Source organism: Microcaecilia unicolor, chromosome 2, assembly GCF_901765095.1.
Source record: "Microcaecilia unicolor chromosome 2, aMicUni1.1, whole genome shotgun sequence".
NCBI classification, from domain to species: Eukaryota; Metazoa; Chordata; class Amphibia; order Gymnophiona; family Siphonopidae; genus Microcaecilia; species Microcaecilia unicolor.
In genome coordinates this window covers 629,506,206-629,529,050 of record NC_044032.1, presented here as the reverse complement: position 1 = coordinate 629,529,050, position 22,845 = coordinate 629,506,206, and the positions used below count along the sequence as shown (strand labels likewise).

Here is a 22,845-nt window from a genome sequence, read left to right as displayed (position 1 = left end):
GGTCTGGTTGTTGTTTTTTTTTTTTTACAGCCCGGTACTGTCACACAACTTCTGTAAGAAGGGTTTTTCATCGTTGGCCCATAGGTGCTTTGGTGGATAGGCTTCCCATCCTGAACCATAGAGGTTTATGAAGTTTATGATTTATCGAATGTTGAATTTTGGTTACTTAACTGAAATTTTTTGACAAGGAAAAACTTTACAGCTGATCATGATTTAAGCCCCTCTGGGCGTCTTTCCCTAATATGTATTCATCTCTAGACCTCCTTCAAAACCAAATTGCTCAGATTAAAGAAAAATAAATAAAATACCCCCCCCCCCCCCCCCCACACACACACACACAAAGTAGTAACAGCGTATAATTCCCAGGACACATTTGAAAAATCTGTTGTAACATTTTAACTTTGTAGCTTTTACTTTTCTCAGAACTAGGTAACACAAACCAGGTGAGAGATGCATTTGAATACAAGAAGCATAGTGTTAACAACAGGAAGGATCAGGTATCGCCTGTTTGCTAGAGTCATTAATGATTTAACCAGAGAAGTCACATGTACCCTAAGCTACAAAAGGGAGAGGTTCATTGTTCAATGTATTTATAAATACATACAGATAGATACACACGCTTTTTTTTTTTTTTTTAATGAAATAAGATCGCCTAAAGGACTGGAACAAAATGGACGACTCTCTGGAAAAGGAGGACGATAAATTCACCAATATTTCCTTGGCAGATGATCCAGGTAGGACGGTCCAGTCACTTATAATCAGAATAATCCTAGTGTCTGCATTCAATAATGCAAAGTGAAACAACTTGTGGTCTGTCTCATTTACATATTTAAATCGGTACCTAACAACTGATTTCGCTGCTCTGCTAGAAACAAATTCTGCCCTTTTTTTGGATCAAGCTTTTACAGCCTAATGAAAGGGTTGATTTTTTTTTTTGAGGGGGTACTTGGGGGTACTGAGTACCGGCACCTTTTCCATTGCCTGCTAAAATTGACCCTGGTCCCTAAGTTTTAATGAAAGAGCTGAGGCTCTACACACCAATTCTGCCTTGTCATAGATTCTGTGACTGGTTGCAGCAGGGGGCCTGGCTATTGTGGGGGTGGGTCCCACCGCTGAAGGGTGGCCTGGCATTTGAGTACCGGCACCTTTTTTGCTAGAAAAAATGCACTGGTTGCAGCACAAATAATCGTATCGCTTTCCTTGGTTTATTTTGTATTAAGGGAGGTCTCTTTGTTGTATGATACTGTAATTTTAAATTTTTCAAAAGTGGTGTAAAGCTGTTTCACTTCTACCTCATGTAATGGATCACCGAATGAATTCTGTTGCAAAAACATGCTTTCTGATAGCTGTAGAACTGATGAGGTCTGTGCAGCTGTAGGCTGTACTCATCCTGCTAGTGGCTACGTTGCTTGTTAATACGGAAAGGATCAGAAAAAGAAGGCGAAAAGGACATAAAAATGGAGATATACAGTTGGGCTAGAAGGAGACGACAGAATAAACAGCAGATGGATATTGAACTGTACCAGGAGACAGATTAAATGCTTGAAGTCGTTGTCTATATTAACATATGGCTTTAAAATAAAACATGCAAAATGTCTATAAACGGTATCATCAAGATTAATAATTGTAGCAAATATAAAAATAAGTTATTAAAATGTATAGAAATGCAAAGCAATCGAAACAAGGCAGGGCCTATAAAAGTTGGCAGGAGACTTGTCAACTAACAAGAAGGTTGTGTTACATTGTTTGTGCAAACGACCCTTTTGTCCAGCAAAATCAGTCTTCATTAGAGCGCTGTAGAGAGTTAGGGGCCCTTTTACTAAGCTGGGTAAGCGTCTACCCGTGCCCAAAGCATGCCAAAATGGAGTTACTGAGTGGCTCTTTCGGTAATTTCATTTTTGGCGCGTGGCCGATATGCACGGCTGAAAAATTATTTTTATTTCTGACGCGCGTATCAGACACGCGCCAAGTGGCATTTGGCGCGCGTAGGTCATTAACACCCGGTTACCGCATGAGACTTTACCGCTAGGTCAATGGTTGGCAGTATGGTCTCAGACCCAAAATGGACGGGCGGCAATTTTGATTTTGCCGCATGCCCATTTTCGGCAAAATTTTTTAAAAAGGCCTTTTTTTTACGCGTGCGCTGAAAAATGATTCTGTGCGCGCCCAAAACCTGCGCCTACACTACCGCAGGCCATTTTTCAGTGCACCTTAGTAAAAGGGACTCCTTATTGTTGATTTTTGTATGATAAGGGTTCTGCAACATCCTGAGCACAGTCTACCCAGGCTGCAGAGGACCTGATTTGGGGCGGGGGCTGAAGCCACTCTCCTGGGTAAATAAAAAGTTATCTGAGCAAATTTTGCCTTTTTCAAAATTGCTCTACTCGGAACAGCTTAAAAATATACATGAAGTTCAAACTGCAAGTGTCTTTAATTGCATTATAAAGATAATAATGTAATGTAGCACGGTCTATTTAACCAAAGAGGTTTGAGGCAAATTACAATAACGAGTAACTAACCAATCGATTATTGATCAATGAAAAACAATATCATAAAATCACAGAGTCTTCCTCAACCAAAATAACAAAAAAATAACAGGAGTGCTAAAATTAAAGTATTTTCTAAATCATCGTTTCCAAACCTTTTCACACTTGTGAACTGGCAAATTGGCTGAGAAACTCTTTGTGGACCAGAAAGGTGGAAACAAAAATTCCCCCCCTCTCCCCCCCCTCCCCCCCGCCGTTCGTCCCCTCCCTATTCAACTTTAAAAAAAAACCTGAGTTGGAGGAGATCTCAAGCCCCACCAGCTGAAGACCTCCCCTCGATGGCGTCGAAAACGCTTCTCTCTGCCTTGGCAGTCTGCGGCAGCTTTCACTAGCACCTGCTTAGGGGGGGTCAAGAGAGATTACAACAATATAACTAGTCATGCCTCTAATGTATAGTCAAATATAAAGTACCCAAAACACATTTTTTTCAACCCATATTCTTAAAAATACATTATTACGGTTTTAAGAACATCTGAAATTAAACTGAACAGTGACATGCAGCCCCCTGTATTATACAAAATGTAAAGATAGCAGGTGTAAAATTTCAAAGACTGACAAACTCCAATCAAATGACAAATTAACAAATAATTAAACAAAAAAATGGGAAAATTGAGTGATACCTTTTTATTGGACTAACATAATACATTTTTCAGTTTGCTTTCAGAGCCTGAAAACTTCTTCCTTAAATCAGGACAGTATGCTGCTGTTATGGTATACTGTCCAGGCCATAGGTGTAGCTAGAACTGAATGGGCCCTGGGCAGAAAAATTGCGATGGGGCCCCCCAATAACACCATTGCTCCCTAGGTGGTGGGTATGTGGCAGTGGGGGCAGGGGAATGAGGATACACATTTTCAAAAACTGGCATATTACAGTTGTAACCCGGGTCTCACTCCCAGCATCCTGGGGCACCGACTAGCTCTCCGGGTCAGGCACCTCTCACCCGGGTCATAAACAAAAGTCACAGATTCAGCTTTATCTCTCTCACTCAAGCTTGGGCGCAGGCCAGGTATCATCGAGTGTCTCACACCAGTCCGGGTCCACACTTCGCTCTCACTCCAAAAGCTACTCTTCATTTGATGCCCAAAACAACTTTACTGAACTCTGCAACAGGCAGTTGATTCAAACTCCATCAGTCCTTATGTACATCTAGTATTTGGTTCAAAAGGCTTCCTGTCACTTCAAAACTATTGGTTACCAGGGCCGCCGAGGGGGGCAAGATTCCCCCGGCCTCAAGGGAGAGGCTCTCATAACATAGTTCAAGTGCTCCCGCATGGTGGCCATATTTTTCTGATGCGGGATCACTTGAACTATGTTATGAGAGCCTCTTCCTTGAGGAGCTTTTTGCGAAACCTGGCCATGGCAGTGGAGATTCTTCTGCGGTCAAAGGCTGCCGCTATTTAAAGATAAGTGGGTGGTACAATGCACGTTTTTTATATTGCTAAAATGCTGTTATAATGTGCAGCTACAAGATACTGAAAGATTCACTGGCTCCCTATCCGTTTTCGCATTCTGTTCAAACTTCTTCTACTAACCTATAAATGTACTCACTCTGCTGCTCCCCAGTATCTCTCCACACTCGTCCTTCCCTACACTCCGCTCCATGGATAAATCCTTCTTATCTGTTCCCTTTTCCACTACTGTCAACTCCAGACTTCGCGCCTTCTGTCTCGCTGCACCCTACGCCTGGAATAAACTTCCTGAGCCCCTACGTCTTGCCCCATCCTTGGCCACCTTTAAATCTAGACTGAAAGCCCACCTCTTTAACATTGCTTTTGACTCGTAACCACTTGTAACCACTCACCTCCACCTACCCTCCTCTCCTCCTTCCTGTACACATTAATTGATTTGATTTGCTTACTTTATTTTTTGTCTATTAGATTGTAAGCTCTTTGAGCAGGGACTGTCTTTCTTCTATGTTTGTGCAGCGCTGCGTATGCCTTGTAGCGCTATAGAAATGCTAAATAGTAGTAATAGTAGTAGTAGTAGAATTAATAATAAAATATTCTTATAGAAAAATACAGAAACAGGATGGATCTTATGAAGATTTGCACCACAACCATTTCTTTGAAAAAGAAAGAACAAAACTGTTCATATGGTATGTGCTGCGTTAGATCTGATGATCCCCTTGAATCCAAATAAAATGTCTATTTCATTGCAGTCATGAGAAAATTTTGATTAAGTTTTGATGTTTGGGACATTAAGAAGAATTACATAGGAATACATTGGCATTGCTAACGTTTAGCGTGCACCTATTTTTAGCACACGCTAAAAACACTAGCGCACCTTAGTAAAAGATCCCTTAAGTGACTAGTCCAGGGTCGCAAGCTGCAGAGGGAATTGAACCTGGTTAAGATGAACCCATCAGTAAACAGGATATCCTAACTGAAATTTGGCCATGTATTACTACTGTACATTGTATAGAACAGTGTAGCAAAATGAGCACAACATGCAGCTACAATAATTTTTGAAGAGTGATATTCAGTGGCTTCAACTTTTTGATGTCATCCTGTCTCCAGTTTTCTTCGACCTTCTTGGCACTGGCAGGCAAGTAAGCGTGCCGTGTAATTCTTGTTGCTGTTGCGATTGGCTGTGTAATAAACAGGAGTGTAAACAGAAGTGGAAGTGAGCCTATCTAGTCCACTGTAAGCAAGGAAGCCAATTAGGACAGTCTAAGTTTCCCCTTCCCAGTGCAGCCGTCATCCCTGTTCACTCAAAACATTGTGTGTGTGTGTTTTTTTTTATTGTTGGTCCATCTGTAACAAGTCTAAAGCTGTTTCAATTGGATAGGCAGTGCCTTAAAAGGTGGGCAACAAAAGTTTTTTTGTTGTTTTGTTTTTTACTTATTGGACAGCTTTTTAATTTATTTGAAAGCTTCCCATAGCCATAGGTAGATATATTCAATTGTTATTTCATGATATTTATAACTAAAACAGCTTTAAAAATGATTATAGCTGGTAGAAACAGCAATTTTAAACTCTGTATTTTGTGTTCATTTTTCTACACTAAAAACTAAATAAATACACTGTATACAATACAGATGGCCAAATTTCAGTGAGCATATCCTGTTTCCCAATGAGTTCATCTTAAATGTTGTTATGATCTGCCTTGGGAAGCCTGGTGCTATAAAGATGATGGAATATACTGAAATTAAATGGAAGTAGAATTAAACTCTCCTTTCATTGGAGCACATAGAATCACATCTTCATCTTTTTTGTAGAGTTTACCTTTTAGATACACAAATGGATTATTCTGTTGTTTGAGCATGTTTCAGGGACAAGTGGTTTATAAGTCAAAATAATAAAAATATTTTTCTGTCAAACAGATCTGTCATTTGTTGAAACATAACTAAATGGGCTACAAGCCCATAATGCAGTCCATTGGTTTTCTCATTTTGTTGTGATGGCTTATACTGTGCAAAAACTGGAAACACAGTGAGACAGAATAAAAGAATTAGGTAACATCCAAAATGAATTTTTTTTATGTTTTAATCATCTTTATTAAAAGCAAAACAAGTTGGTTGATAAGCTTCATACAGAACAAGAAAAAAATAGTAAACCATCCAAGGCACAATAAAAACTTTTACAGCGAACATACATACCCCAAGAACCCTTCCCCTCCCGTACTCCCCTCCCTCCCTATAAGCCCACCTGTTTCCACCCGCCAAAATAACACAACAGATCTATAGATCAGTAGGACTCAAAGCATTTCATAACAAGCACTGCCTCTACTGTATGCAAATCTCTATCATGAGACTGCCTTGGGTAACTCCAGGACCAGGTTATCCTAACTACCATAAGAGGCAGACACAGTCGTATAATTAACATAATTTTATTTGTATTAGGGTAATAACTAATAAAATGCTATTAAAAACTATATTACAAAGCATGAAGTTGACTTGGTTAACTTCTGCTATATATCAACCAGTAGTAAATAATAGCAATAAACAATATTAAATGCATTTTTATAATATAAGTACATAAGTAATGCCACACTGGGAAAGACCAAGGGTCCATCGAGCCCAGCATCCTGTCCACGACAGCGGCCAATCCAGGCCAAGGGCACCTGGCGAGCTTCCCAAACGTACAAACATTCTATACATGTTATTCCTGGAATTGTGGATTTTTCCCAAGTTCATTTAGTAGTGGTTTATGGACTTGTCCTTTAGGAAACCGTCCAACCCCTTTTTAAACTCTGCTAAGTTAACCGCCTTCACCACGTTCTCCGGCAACGAATTCCAGAGTTTAATTATGCATTGGGTGAAGAAACATTTTCTCCAATTTGTTTTAAATTTACTACACTGTAGTTTCATCGCATGCCCCCTAGTCCTAGTATTTTTGGAAAGCGTGAACAGACGCTTCACATCCACCTGTTCCACTCCACTCATTATTTTATATACCTCTATCATGTCTCCCCTCACCCGTCTCTTCTCCAAGCTGAAAAGCCCTAGCCTCCTTAGTCTTTCTTCATAGGGATGTCGTCCCATTCCCGCTATCATTTTAGTCGCCCTTCGCTGCATTCTTCAAACTAGAAGGAGCAAGTTCCCACAAACCATCTTTCTCTTTTGATACAGGCATGGGGGGGGGGGGGGGGGGGGGGCTTTCAAATGCTCCCTGATCTCCACCTAATAAAATGTGGGATATGAATGTCATAAATAAATACGAAACTCTGAATGTTAAGCACTTGATTCTCATTATCAGGAGAAAAAAAAATCTCTGCACGAATATAACACGTGCTAGGGTGTCCCTGTAACCAGCCCCTCCAACTGACCACTCACTGATTAAGATTTCTAAGAAATTACTACTCTACCTATGAAAAGTTATTCCGTTATTATACTTCCTCTTTGCACATCCGTGTGCTGCAGAAGCTGGCATGTTTGAAAATATAAGTGAGATCAAATAAAAATGCTACCAACAATAAAGAACGACAAGGTGGACGCAGCAGCTCATAGGTTTGCTTGCTTTGCTTTGAGCGAACGGGGATGACAGCTGCGCTGGGAAGGGGAAACGTAGACTACCCCAATTGGTTTCAGCGTTCCGACGTCACTTCGTCTCCTGTCTATTAAACCTCCTGGATGGAGAGTCGCGCAGCTTTTCCACAACACGCTCCTGTCATTACGGATTAGTGACCCCGCCTCTGCCAGGCTGGCGACCAACGAGCTGAGGTCGTAGGAAGAGCCGACTCCGCCCTAACCGAGTAGGGGGGGGACAGGCTCGCGCTTGCGTGCGTGACGTTCACCTTGGTACGGGGAGCGCGCGCCACGCCCCGCTGGTTGCGGACGGTAGTAGGTGTGTATTACAGTACTTGTCCGGCCAGGATCGGAAAACAAAGCGTCAGGGTGACAGCAGGGAAGGAAGCGCCCGCCGGTCAGTGAGTACCCGGGGCAGGGTCTGAGGTGCCGCTGTAAAGGTCATTCTCTCTGGTAGCAGCTGTCCTGTTGTGACAAGTCCGTAGCCGGGCAGCCAGTGTCCTATCCCAGGTAGAGAGAGTGGGGCTGTGGGCCTAGACCCTTCCCTCGCTTGCTGTCTGACCCATGTACCATGACCCACCCGTAAAGTTCACAGGACAAATCCCTCCTCTCAGTACCCTTCTCCACCACCGCCAACTCCAGGCTCCGCTCATTCTGCCTCGCCTCACCCTATGCTTGGAACAACCTTCCTGAACCCTTACGCCAAGCCCCCTCCCTGCCCGTCTTCAAGTCTTTGCTTAAAGCCCACCTCTTCAATGCTGCGTTCGGCACCTAACCCTTACCGTTCAGTGAATCCAGACTGCCCCAATTTGACTGCCCCTATCGGACCGACCGTTCACTTGTCTATTAGATTGTAAGCTCTTTGAGCAGGGACTGTCTCTCTTTGTTAAATTGTACAGCGCTGCGTAACCCTAGTAGCGCTATAGAAATGTTAAGTAGTAGTAGTATTACATAGAGCAGTGATTTAACCAGAGCTGAGATTGTGATGTCATAATGCCTCATTTCACCAATGCCTAAGAGCCAACCTCATCAGTGATGTCACAATGGCTTGATTGTCCTATATTTGTCTCACTCTTATCTATTAGATTTTAAGCTCTTTGAGCAGGGACTGTCTCTCTTTGTTAAATTGTACAGCGCTGCGTAACCCTAGTAGCGCTCTAGAAATGTTAAGTAGTAGTAGTAGTATGTACAATGTTTCACTGCTCCCTTCCTCAGACTGGAAGCCCTATGCACATGATGACGGTAACTGTAACACAGTAAAATAGAAGATGAGGGTGGGTAACTCTAATTTGAGTTTTAAAAGGGGTTAGACGGTTTCCTAAAGGACAAGTCCATAAACCGCTACTAAATGGACTTGGGAAAAATCCACAATTCCAGGAATAACATGTATAGAATGTTTGTACGTTTGGGAAGCTTGCCAGGTGCCCTTGGCCTGGATTGGCCGCTGTCGTGGACGGGATGCTGGGCTCGATGGACCCTTGGTCTTTTCCCAGTATGGCATTACTTACGTACTTATGACCTATGTAATTTTATTCATCCACTCTGCAGCCCCCTATTACCTCTCCGCTCTCATCTCTCCCTACATTCCTCCCCGTGAACTCCGCTCACTTGACAAATCTCGCTTGTCATCCCCCTTCTCCTCCACTGCTAACTCCAGGCTTTGCTCCTTTTCTCTCGCAGCACCTTATGCCTGGAATAGACTTTCTGGACCTATACGTCTAGCTCCATCTCTACCTATTTTCAAATCTATGCTGCAACCCCACCTTTTCACTACTGCTTTTAGCTCCTAGCCAATACTCAATTGCCCTCCCCTTGTCCCTTCCTCCCTTCTCACCCATTACTTCCGTCACCTGTAACTGTCTTGTCTGTCTGTATTATTTAGATTGTAAGCTCTTTCGAGCAGGGACTGTCTCTTTGTATCAGGTGTTCAGCGCTGCGTGCGTCTGGTAGCACTATACCAATGCTAATAATAATAATATTGAGAACAAACAGGAGGGGCTGGTGCTCTATAAAGCAAAAAGAAAAGTCTTAAAACCGCACCAGGTAAAACAAAATAATTTATTTAAAATAGCAATAAAATTCAAAATAAGACAATAAAAGACCTGACATGGCCATGTTTCGCCCCAGAAAGGACTGCCTCAGGTGTCATTACATCCTTAAAAAGCGTGGTTAAGCATCTGCACTCCACCCAAAGGTGTTCAGGATTAACTCCAAGAAAACTTCAGTTTAAAAGACACCTTTAAAGAGTAGGGTCCTACAGTGCTGAAAAAGAATTGAATCTGTGATAAGACTTCCAAATGTAAATATAGAAAACTACAGTGGATAGAAGGGAGATCAAATCCCTTAACACCAATGGCCCTAAGTTTCTCAACATTGGCCCTTAAAACCCACCTCTTCATTGCTTCGTTCGGCACCTAACTCTTACCGTTCAGTAAATCCAGACTGCCCCAATGTGACTGCCCCTATCGGACTGACCGTTCACTTGTCTTCTAGATTGTAAGCTCAATGTGACTGCCCCTATCGGACTGACCGTTCACTTGTCTTCTAGATTGTAAGCTCTTTGAGCAGGGACTGTCCCTCTATGTAAATTGCACAGCACTGCATAACCCTAGTAGCGCTTTAGAAATGTTAAGTAGTAGTAGTATTGTAGAAGCTCTTATTTGTGTTTTAGATGTCTGAAAACTGGTATATTGCATGGATGTCTAAATCCAGATTTTATAAAGGCAGGATATGGATGTCTAAAACTGTAGGATGTCTTTATGGCAAGGAGGTGTGGTATGGGGGTGTTGTGGAAGGGGTAAAATATGGATGTCAGGTTAAGATTTCTCCAGATGTTTCTAGAGCCACGCAGGAGAAGAGAAAGGTGTATTTAGACTGGCACCCACAAATCTTAGTTTGAGGGGCAGCTTTTTTTTTCATTAAGGTCATCTCTAAATGTTTGCTTTTAAGTATTTGGATAATAAGTTAATTTACTGAGGAGTTGGTTAGCAACGGAACACAGTGGTTAGTTTTGATGGAAGTGAAAGATCAGTGCTCTGTGTTGGGCCAGTTCTTTATTTAAATATATTAAAATTTTCATTGATGGTGAGAACATTTAAGTCCAAACACTGGAAATCAAGACAGAAAAGAAATTAAACTCTCGTATAGTAATGGGGCAGTTTTCTTTTATTTGTTACTCATTCTCAGAACTCCAAAAATTATTGTACTTAGATCAGTGGTCTAAAGTTGGAGCCAATTTAGACCCAAGTAATCTGAAGGAGAGCCACCAGATTATCTTCCCATGTGAGGCCATGACACTGCTGACCAGTGTGTGTCGATGACATCCTCCTCACCAGCCTGCCTTCACACTTTTTTATTGGACATATCCTCAAGGAGGTGGTCATTTTCAAATACATTCTTCTCTATTGAGAAACGCCTTGTCCTTAAAGCATGTGGCTCTTCTTCCAGCCACCTTAGTGTTGTGAGCTTCATAGAGAGGTAGGGAGTAGAAGGGGGGGGGGGGGGGGGGGGAAGCCAGGATAACAAGGGCTGCCCCAGAAGTCTCCAGGGACTGCCATTGTCCCCCGGGCCTTGCATTGAAGCACATTAGATTTATTTATAGTACATTAAATGTTATAGTGCTGGCTGCAGAGTGGAGGAGTGGCATAATGGTTAGTGCAGCGGGTTGCGGACCTGGGAAACTGGGTTTGATTCCTGCTGCTGCCTAATGGTCAGCAGCGGGTTGAGATCCTGGGGAACCGGGTTCAATTCTCTCTGCAGCTCCATGTGACCTTGGGCAAGTCATTTAGCCCTCTATTGCCCCAAGTACAATATACTACTTAGATTGTGAGCCCATTTGGGACAGTGCCAGTACTCATAAGAAGTAGTAAACCACTTAGGTCTAGGCACTACATAAATACTTAAATAAATATAAATCATCAGCCAAGCTAGGAAGAACTTTATTGTAAGGTCGTTAAAGAAGTGATCTACCTTTGAGCAACGTTCACCTACTGAACTTTCATTCTGTGTGTCTTTTTTTCTGTAATAATTATGGTATGGCAATATCCACCTGCAAACAAAGTCAACTGTTCCATAGCGTCCCACAGATCAATCCAGAGACTTGTGGGTTGTGTCCTTCTACCAGCAGGTGGAGATAGAGGGAACCTCCGAGGTTTGCTATATGTGGACCTGTGCAGCCAAGTAAACCTCAGTATTCTCTCTATCTAGCAGGTGGAGGGACAACTCTGTGCAGCTCTGGTTTGATCTGGCTACTGGTGTCCTTTGGGCCTAGTTTAGCACAGGCAGGGGTTGAGTGGCTGTTTGCAGCTTGTGGTGTACACCTGGTGGTGCCAGGTCCCTCCCGGTCTCCCCCTACCTTTCCTCCGTTGCCTGGGGCTGTTGGCCTGATCGGGTGTTTACTTTTACTCCTGAAAAAAAAAAGGTAAGGGTCTCTTTAAGAGACTTTGTTTTTGTTTAATCATACTGAGGAACTAGACGGTCTGCCGAGTTAGTTTTGGGGCAGGCATTTGTGGAGCATGTCAGTGCCTTCTGAGGCGGCTAAGCGCTGCTCCCAGTGTGGGGGCCGGAGAGCAGTGTCAGGGGAGTGTGAGTCCTGCCGCCGTCAGCCTGCAACGGGTGTTCAGCGGGACGGGGGTTCCCCACAGGCGTCCGGTGAGTCAGAAGCACAGGGGATAGTTTCAGCGGTTTACTTGGGGCAGTTAGTGCAGCGTGCGTCAGTAATAGATTTTAAATTTTTAACCTCTGATTGCGTCTGTAAAGTTTGATTCTCAGAATCTTGTTTGACTTTTTCTAACGATAAAGCATCTACTTTACTCACGAGAAGAGATGTATCTTGAGCAGATTTAGTAACTACTCTTGTTAATTCTTGAATTGCTCTCCAATTAGACTCCAATGTAGCCACCACGGGAGCTTCAGGCTCCAAGCACGTTTCCTCTACGGTTTGGGGTAGAATGCTGCCGACCAAGGCCTTGCTGCTACTGGTTCCCGATTCAGCTGGGCCTTCCTCTATACCCCTAAAGTATGCAGGGCATGGTGGTGGATTAAGCTCCGGAGAGGATAAAGATGTCTCAATCCCCACGAGAACCGTTGCTCCTCCATTGGTGCTCAAAGCAGGTTTTAACGTTCCGGTATTCGGTGGGGTGCTCGTTGCATATTGGTCTAGCATTTGCTTGATCTGGGATGAGGTTCTGGCCAGCGGCAGTTGGCCCTTCACCATCCCCTTCCTTTTGATATGATGCATTAGGCAATGAAACTAGTAGAAGAAATGCCAGAAAACAGCTTAGACCGACTAGCCGACGTGCTCAGGCCGCCATCTTGACACGCCCCTCCTCGCTTCAAATTTTTTCTATGATTTTATTTATTAGAATTTATTTACTGTCTTTTTAAAGGAATTCACTCAAAGCAGTGTACAGTAAGATCAAACATGAGCAATAGGCAATTACAGAAGTAATATTCAAATAATAGAAAGTATGGCATAGTATACTTCTTACAATGTCAGCACAATATGTAATAGAACATTTTAATTGACAGTGAAGATAGGTAAGAGATATAGATTGGTAAGAGAGTAAGAAGAGTTGGAAAGTAAGGTGACTAATTTTAAAATTAAAGAAAGTTGCACATGAGGTCAGAGAGATGGTTAAATATTATCTCACCTAGGGTAGGAGTGGATAAACATGTCCTGCTGCAGTATATGCAGCCCATGTCACTCCTTCTGTGAGTGAGACTAACAAGTTAGTTACTTCTTCCATTAAAGGCCTGATTGAAGAGCCAAGCTTTCACCTGCTTCCTGAAGTAGAGATAGTCTTGTGATAAGTGGAGCCTTTCAGGCAGTGCATTCCAGAGTGTGGGGGCTACTCTGGAGAAGGCTCGCTTGTGGATATCACATTGTGTAATGTCTTTTGGAGAGGGTGTGGTTAGTGATAGTCCTTAAGAGGACCTTAGTGTCCATAGCGGTGTGTAGGGTCTGCATGGAGCTTTGGTATATCTTCTTTCCTGTTGTGTAATATCTTGCTGTTTTTCCTTGGAGGACTGTAGGTAAGACCTCATAATGGAGTTTAAGCTGTCTTGATGTAGGTGGTATGGAAGAAAGGGTCTTTTATATGGATAATTGCAATTTTTGCAAAAGTTCATAAATGGGAAGAGCTATGATCTCTCTAGTAGCAGGAAAAAAACTTGAAGTGTCTTCTATTTCCCAGGGACTGAAGAGTCCCTAGAGAGAGCTTTTGAGATAAATTTAGAATAATAAAATTCTTCAGAAGGTTGCTGCTCTTGCTTATCCATAGGTGAAGCAGGGGTTGGATTAGAAGGAAGAACCATGGTGTCTACTGGGATGAGATCCCAGGGATGGGAGCAGGAAGGTTTTCTGAAGAGTAACTGTGTGGTGGAGATGGTTGTTGCGAAGACCAGACTGGATATAATGAACAAGGAGAATGGAGAGTAATGCTCTGTAAATGGATGGTCTGTGCGTGAGAGGTATGCTGTAAGGGACCTGTGGATTGTAAAAAGCAGCACTTGTTTGAAAAAATTGTCTGAGCAGATATGAGAGCAGAGTTAGCTGTGGCCATGGGGACTGAAGAAGACTTGGATGCAGCCCGTGGATTAGGCAGAGGTATAATGTCCTGGGAGACTTTTTTGGGGGGGGGGGTGGGGTGGGGAATTCCCTTTCAGGGAGAAATCTGCCTCCCTGGTGAGGAGCGTCAGAGTATCTGAGGAACTGGGTTCCATTGTTCAAGGAGGAATGTCTAGGTTCCTTCTCTTTGTCAGTATTAGTACCTGACACATGGGAGGAATTCTTCTTGTCTTACGTTTTTGTTTAGCGAGACGAGTATAAATCTTGGGCTCCTGAGGGAGGCAGTCAGCAGTAAGAAATGGAGGAGCTGAGGTGGAGAGGTGTTCCCAATTAAAAAAAATAAATAAGGGACCGTCTACTGAGCCACTCCCCCCAATGCAATGGGAATGATGTTGGCTTGTTGCGCAGTTGCTTTTACTTTCATTTAACAAGTGCTGCTACATGCTGCTGGAGAGGAGGGCTGAGGCATGTCCATACCGGCAAAGAAAATGAAAGGGTGAAACCTTGGGGTTGGAGTCATTGAAAAATGATGAAAACAAGCTGAACTGAACTTTAAATCTGAGGAGAGAGGAGGCATTAAAGAAAGATGTGGGTTTGTCCAATGGACTTAAAAGACTAGAGGAGATGAGGGACTGAGGCAGCGTGGGAACTCCCTGTGCATGCTCAGAGGGGTCTGTTTTTCAGACTTTTCTGAACTGAAGGAGAATTCCAGGCACTAAGGCTCTGTTGGATGAAGTCACCTTCTCGTGTGCCTGCATTCTCATGGTATCTACAGAGAAAGTAAATTATCAAGTGTGATTACATTTCACCTTTGGTTTGAGAGCAAAAATAAGTGAAGTGGACAGAATGCTTCAGCTTAGATTGGGTTCTCAACTCAGTCCTCGGGACACACCTAGCCAGTAAACTGAACTGGCCACTATCAAAGTCAGGGATTCTGAACCCATTCATGTTTTCAGGGTATCCACAATGAATATGAATGAGATAAATTTGCATGCCCTACCTCTATTGTATGCATATTCATTATGAATATCCTGGAGTGGAGGAGTGGCCTAGTGGTTAGAGCACCGGTCTTGCAATCCAGAGGTGGCCAGTTCAAATCCCTCTGCTGCTCCTTGTGATCTTGGGCAACTCACTTAACCCTCCATTGCCTCAGGTACAAACTTATATTATGAGCCCTCCTGGGAAAGAGAAATATCCAGAGTACCTGAATGTAACTCACCTTGAGCTACTACTGAAAAAGGTGTGAGCAAAATCTAAATAAATAAATAAACCTGACTGGTTTGAGAACCCCCTACTACTACTACTACTACTACTATTTAGCATTTCTAAAGCGCTACAAGGCATACGCAGCGCTGCACAAACATAGAAGAAAGACAGTCCCTGCTCAAAGAGCTTACAATCTAATAGACAAAAAATAAATAAAGTAAGCAAATCAAATCAATTAATGTGAACGGGAAGGAAGAGAGGAGGCTAGGTGGAGGCGAGTGGTTACATGTGGTTACGAGTCAAAAGCAATGTTAAAGAGGTGGGCTTTCAGTCTAGATTTAAAGGTGGCCAAGGATGGGGCAAGACGTAGGGGCTCAGGAAGTTTATTCCAGGCGTAGGGTGCAGCGAGATAGAAGGCGCGAAGTCTGGAGTTGGCAGTAGTGGAGAAGGGAACAGATAAGGATTTATCCATGGAGCGGAGTGCACGGGAAGGGGTGTAGGGAAGGACGAGTGTGGAGAGATACTGGGGAGCAGCAGAGTGAGTACATTTATAGGTTAGTAGAAGAAGTTTGAACAGGATGCGAAAATGGATAGGGAGCCAGTGAAGGGTCTTGAGGAGAGGGGTAGTATGAGTAAAGCGATCCTGGCGGAAGATGAGACGGGCAGCAGAGTTTTGAACCGACTGGAGAGGGGAGAGGTGACTAAGTGGGAGGCCAGCAAGAAGCAGATTGCAGTAGTCTAAACGAGAGGTGACAAGGGTGTGGATGAGGGTTTTGGTAGAGTGCTCGGAAAGAAAGGGGCGGATTTTACGGATGTTGTAAAGAAAGAAACGACAGGTCTTGGCAATCTGCTGGATATGAGCAAAGGAGAGAGAAGAGTCAAAGATGACCCCAAGGTTTCGAGCTGAGGAGACAGGGAGAATGAGAGAGCCATCAACAGAAATAGAAAATGGGGGGAGCGGGGAGGTGGGTTTGGGGGGGGGGGGGGGGAAATGAGAAGCTCGGTTTTTGGTCATATTTAACTTCAGGTGGCGTTGAGACATCCAGACAGCAATGTCAGACAAGCACACTGAAACTTTGGTTTGGATGCAAGGTGAGATATCAGGGGTAGAAAGGTAGATTTGGGAGTCATCAGCATAGAGATGGTAGGAAAAGCCATGGGATGAGATTAATGAACCAAGGGAAGAAGTGTAGATAGAAAAGATAGTGGCCAGTTCATCTTCTGTTTTCATGGTCTTGAAGTGTGCCCCAACATTCTCTTTGGATCTGGGAGCCAATTGGGACAGTGCCAAACAGACAGACTTGAATGACTGAAATTATTTATTTATGCTCATTTATAAATCACACATTCATAATGTGACGTACAGCCAGGGCTTTTTTTGAGGGGGTACTTGGGGGTACTGAGTACCGACACCTTTTCCATTGTCTGCTAAAATTGACCCATAAACACCAAGTTTTAATGAAAGAGCTCAGGCTTTACACACCAATTCTGCCTTGTCATAGATTCCGTGACTGGTTTCAGGGGGCCTGGCTATTGTGAACTGCGTCCCTCAGTGATTATTATTATTATTTATTGCCTTTGTACCCCACATTATCCCACCTATTTGCAGGCTCAATGTGGCTTACAGAGTGTTGTTATGACAAAGTCATGACAGGATCTAAGATACAATCGGTAGTAATCAGAAGATGGATGAGGGATTAGAGAGGTAAGTGATTAGGTAGGGTGGTGTAAGAGGTGTATTTTAATCCTTGAGTGGGTTGGGTGGAATTAAGTCATTAAGGGTTCTTTTTGTAAGCTTTGTTGAAGAGATGTGTCTTCAAAGATTTGCGAAAGTTGGTTAGATTGTCCATGGTTTTCAAGGCTGTGGGTAGTGCGTTCCATAGCTGTGTACTTCTGTACGAGAAGGTAGTAGCGTATGCCTGCTTATATTTAAGTCCTTTACAGCTGGGGATCACCCTACCCCTGAAGAGTGGCCTACCATTTGAGTACCGGCACCTTTTTTGCTAGAAACAACGCACTGCGTACAGCAAGCTATTACAGTAGCAGGGAAAGACAACATGGGTTGCCCTACTGGGTCAGGCCTAAGGTCCATCTAGCCCAGTATCCTGTTTTCAACAGTGACAAGTCTAGGTCAAAAGTGCCTGGCAGAGTCCCAAAAAGTAGCAAGATTCCATGTTAATCTCGGGGATAATGTGGCTTTCCCCAGGTCTACTTTAACTACTGTTTATATATTTTTTTCCTTCAGGAATTTATCCAAACCTTTTTTTTGTTTAAACCAGCATCATTAACTACTGTTATCACCTGCTTTGGTAATGCGTTCCAGAGCTTAACTATATATTGCTGCCCCCATTGCCCACCCACCTGCAGTGTATATGGCAATGATGAGGCTTTAGGCTGAGGTTGCTGAGGCAATGATGAAGAGACTGATGTTGAAGCTGCTATGGGCGTATGGCAGTGGTTCCCAAACCTGTTCCTGGAGGTACCCCAGCCAGTCAGGTTTTCAGGATATCCACAATAAATAGTCATGAGAGAGGTTTGCATGCACTGAGCGTGCACAGGGAGTTCCCACACTGCCTCAGCCCCTCCTCTCCTCTAGTCTTTTACGTCCATTGGACAAACCCACATCTTTCTTTAATGCCTCCTTTCTCCTCAGATTTAAAGTTCAGTTCAACTTGTTTTCATCATTTTTCAATGCCTCCAACCCCACAGTTTGACCCTTTTCATTTTCTTTCACTGGTGTATGGGACAGTGCACTTGCCCACCTACCCCCAAAGTTGCATTGCCCACCTGCCCCCAGCAGGTGTACTTTTAACCTCTCCTCATTGCTTGTCCTCCCACTCCCAGCAGCTGCAGCCTAAAACCTCTCCATTACCTACACAGCTACCCTAGCAGCATCCTTGGTGTTGCATCCCTGTCCCCTGTAGTAGCCTTTCTGAATCTTCTCCTCTCTCCCACAAGCAGAAGCCCTTAGTACATAAGTATTGCCATACTGGGACAGACCAAAGGTCCATCAAACCCAGCATCCTGGCTCCAACAGTGGCCAATCCAGGTCACAAATACCTGGCAAGATCCCAGAAAAGCTCAATACATTTTATGCTTCTTATCCCAGAAATAAGCAGTGGATTTTCCCAAGTCAATTTAATAATGATCTATGGACTTTTCCTTTAGGAAGCTGTCCAGACCCTTTTTAAACCATGCTAAGCTAACCGTCTTTACCACATTCCCTGGCAACGAATTCCAGAGTTTAATTGCACGTTGAGTGAAGAAAGATTTTCTCCAATTCATATTAAATTTACTACTTTGTAGCTTCATTGCATGCCCACTAGTCCTAGTATTTTTGGAATGAGTAAACAAATGATTTATGTCTACCCGTTCCACTCCACTCATTATTTTATAGACCTCTGTCATATCTCCCTTCAGCCGTCTCTTCTCCAAGCTGAAGAGCCCTAGATGCTTCAGCCTGTCCTCATAGGGAAGTCGTCCCATCCTCTTTATCATTTTCGTCGCCCTTCTCTGTACCTTTTCTAATTCTACTATATCTTTTTTTGAGATGCAGTGACCAGAATTGAACACAATATTCGAAGTGCGATCGCACCATTGACCAATACAAAGGCATAACATCCTCACTTTTGTTTTCCATTCCTTTCCTAATAATACCTAACATTCTATTTGCTTTCTTAGCCGCCGCAATACACTGGGCAGAGCATTTCAACGTATCATCAACAATCTTTGCTCTCTCTCTATCTACCCCCTGTCTGGAGCTTCTCACAGTCCCTCTTCTCCCCCACCTTCTCTTCCTCTCCCCCTCCTCCAGAAAAAAAGAGCAAGACTCAAATTTTAAATTGATCCTACAAACAGGGCAGCTGGAGAACATCCTTAATAATACTGGTCATTGTGGGCTGGTTCTGCTGTTACTAATCTTCTGATTTAACAAGGCTCCGTGTAGGCTGTCTTTCCAGGGTGGACATTGCCCAACTTTGTCTCCCAGCAAGGACTGCCCCCCCCTTTCAATTTTAGCTCTGTTCCTGTTCTGTCTCCTATACATCCCCGTTGCTTGCTCACTGCCTGTCTCCCCTCCAACACAAACATTTGTATACTCATTCTGACCCCCCCTTTTTTTTCTGATACAAACATCCCTATAACTTGCTCTTGATGACCATGTTCCCATATACCACCCCTCCTATTTCCCAGTGACCACTCCCCTCATAAATGATTCCCTCCATTCATCTCTCCAGCTTTTTCTTCTACACCCCAGCACAGAAACACTCTGCTGTCTCCCTTCCTCCTGCATTTGCCTCCTTTCGACCCCTGCGGCACATAGGCACCTCGCTTTCTCTCCATCACCCTCCCCCCCCACCCCCTTCTGCAGCTCCGGCCCTCTGAGGATCACAAGTGGAAGGAAAGGAGAGAAGCTGTGCATCAAGTTACATTCTGTCACTTTGGCTCTGAATGTAAAATTACATTTAACATTCAGCACTGGGCAGTAGAAGAGCCAGCTGTGGCCTGATGTGGAGCCACTCTTTTTCCCTTGTGATCAACAGTGAGCCTCAGCCTGGGAGGGGTGTATGAGCATGTGTGCCCACCAGAGGTGCCATTGTGAGAAGAGGAGGTAAAGTGAACAATAGAGATCCTGGTTCTGATGGTCCCTGCTTTCTGCAGCTCCAGCCAAAAAGTAGGTGTTAAGTCTGGGGGGGGGGGGGGGCGGGGGGGTATGTTTAGCTGCTGTGGTGACCTAGGGTTTGTCGAACTTTGCTTTTTAAAGGTAGTTTTGGTTGCTTGCTATTTTGAATAGTATAGAAAATGTGAAGATTCCTTAATGTCAGCTATCACACTGAAGAGCTTCTGTAACCTTACAGTTTAAGGGATGATTGGACATGTTCTTTCTAATGCTGACTTCTTGCCTCGCAGAGCACCCTTCGCCAGTACGGCATTCCAGACAGAACAGTGTGCACGCTGTGGGAATGAATGCAGATATGGATGGTAAGATAAGTCTGTCGGTCTTTGCTCTGATTTTAGTTGACCATCTGAGATCAGTAAAACTTTACTCTGCAGTTCATTGAAATATATTTGGTTCGTTACAGCTGTTGAAGCCGAAAACCAGGTTGAACTGGAGGAAAAAACACGACTTATTAATCAGGTTTTGGAGCTTCAGCATACTCTGGAAGGTTAGAAATTTGACATTTGGAACTTGTGGCAAATATTTTGATTAAGGGAGAGAATATCTGAGGATGTCTTTGGTGGCATATATGGTAATTTGTGTTATGCTTTGTAATCGTGCATGTGTAAACCAAACTACTAGGGATATGCATTTGTTAGCGCACATTTGGGGCCCTGTTTCCTATTCCTATGGACATCTGTAGCGTTTAGCATGCTCTAATTTTTAGTACACGCTAAAAACGTTAAGTGTGCCTCTAGTGCAGTTTAAGTTTATCAATTTGATATACTGCCTCTTTGTAACTATTCAGGTACTTGCACTGTCCCTGATGGGCTCACAATATAAGTATATTGTACCTTGGGCAATGGAGGGCTAAGTGACTTGCCCAGGGTCACACGGAGCTGCAAAGGGAACTGAACCTGGTTTCACAGGATTTTAACCCACTGCCGACCATTAGGCAGCAGGAAACAGGGCCCTTGTTTTGTTATTGTACTTGTACTATGTGCTATATCAACTTAACATATGTTATCTTAGGAATTAGTGCATGTAAACATTTTAATTAAAACTGATGTGTGAAATGAACAAGGAAAAGGCCAAAGAAAACCAGCGGATGTTCTTCCCTCCAGCAGATAATACTATACTATACTAGTTTTATATACCGCTAACATTCCAAAAAAGATTCAAAACAGTTTACATTAAAAGAAAACTCCAGCAGAAATTAAAATTATACATTAACCGAACTAATTGTGTATATAAAATAATAAATCAAAAACAAAATTAAAAACAAAAACCACAAAACAAATCAAAATGGAATTATTTCTCAAATAGGTATGTCCTAAATGAAAGATAGAGATACAGATCTCAACTTGAAGTGAATTCATGCTCTAGCGCCCCCCCCCCCCCCCCCCAAAAAGGAAAAGAAGCTTGACTTTAAATGAATATTTTTTTACAGATGGAAAACCTAGATTCAAAGTTCTCGAAAAACCAAGTTTTCTAACAACTGATGAAAATACCATCAGTTCGCTCAAACCCCCAGAGCTCAAACCAAATATTGATTTAAATACTAAACAAAGAATTTTGAAATGGATACGTTTTTGAATTGGCAACCAATGAAAGATGCGAAATACAGGGGATACACTTCCATAATGCCCAATACCACTTATTAATCTAATAGCTGTATTTTGCACCAGTAGAGAGAACTGAATTCCACCAGTGATATCGCTGGTTATAATCTGTGGTACTCTATGGAACAATCCAGTATTTTTCTCTACCTTTCAGCTCTGTCCCTGGCCTATCTCTCTGCTCTACTGACCGTGACCACACAACGTGGTTGAGCCTAACAGCTGCTTCCAATTTAGTCTCAGGATTGTACCTAGCTGAGCTAAGAGCTTGGCTCCGCAGCCCCCAGTCACACTCCTTAGTGCCTCTGGGCCAGGCTTTGGCTTGTTCCCAAGAGATCGTGCCCCGAGGACTGTGGGCCTCCATCCCCCCCCCCCCCCCCCCCCCGCTGCTCATTCACCCTGTTTGGGTGTGTCCACCATGAGTTCCCTCTGCAGCTCCCAGGTGTTTAAATTCCCCCCACCCAAAAAAGAAAATTGCCATGGGCAGCCATTTTTCCTTGTTTTAGAGAATAAGGCTTTTTGCTGCTCCTGTCTCTTTAAGAAAAAGGTTAAAAAAAAAAAGGCAGAGCAGCCCTGAATAGGGAAATCCCCCCCCCCCACCTCAGTTGAGGGATTTCCCTTACTTTGCACCCCCAGAGAACCCAGGTTGGCGCAGGAGCCAGATGCCTGGGCTGAGGCAGGTTCGGAGGTGTGTCAGGCCATGCCTGCCTGACACATGGCCGGGGATGGCCTCCAGGAAGCGTTGCTCTGTGTGCAGGAACTGGCAGCTCAGTAAGGCTGCTGGTTCTGCATGCACGCAGTGCGAAGGGCTGTTTCTGACTTCGGAAACAGTCCCGGGGTGGTGGTGGTGGTGGGGAGTTGGAAAGGTTCTCCGGAGTTGATATGTTCTCCCCTCCCACTGAAGCAACGGGATTGTTGGTCATTTTGTCTGCCTTGGGGATTTCATCTCTGCTGCTTCTAGGGTCTGTTTTGAGGGGAGGGGGGTCTAAATGGGGCCCCTGGAGCTTTTTGGCTTCAGAGTTTAGCAGAGTTGGTCTGACAGCAGTTACAGTTGTGGTGGGGTCCCGGTTTTGGTTTCTAGCGTAGGAACAAGGGGAGGGTGCCAGAGGTGCCGATTTCCCTGAGAGGAGGCAGGAGAGGACTCTGAGGCCTTCTTGGACTCTGAGTCCATAAGGGATTCGAACCCTGAGGCTATGCCATCTCGAAGCTGAGGAAGAGCAGTCCTATGAGATCGTCTTTCAGCAAGAGGTGCTACCTCCTCTTATTTGTGAGGTTACTAAGA

General features: G+C 43.7%; 1 protein-coding gene across 1 annotated transcript in view; it reads left to right on the top strand.

Annotated features, from left to right (window-relative positions):
* Window positions 1-579: 579 nt before the first annotated feature.
* The window catches only part of SCOC (short coiled-coil protein), a 28,870-nt gene continuing 6,604 nt past the window's right edge, over window positions 580-22,845 (top strand). The window contains exons 1-3 of the mRNA XM_030191708.1: window positions 580-734; window positions 20,196-20,267; window positions 20,369-20,452. Of these exons, the coding sequence (XP_030047568.1) occupies window positions 671-734; window positions 20,196-20,267; window positions 20,369-20,452 (220 nt within the window). The 5' untranslated portion in view covers window positions 580-670. The remainder of the gene's footprint in view (window positions 735-20,195; window positions 20,268-20,368; window positions 20,453-22,845) is intronic.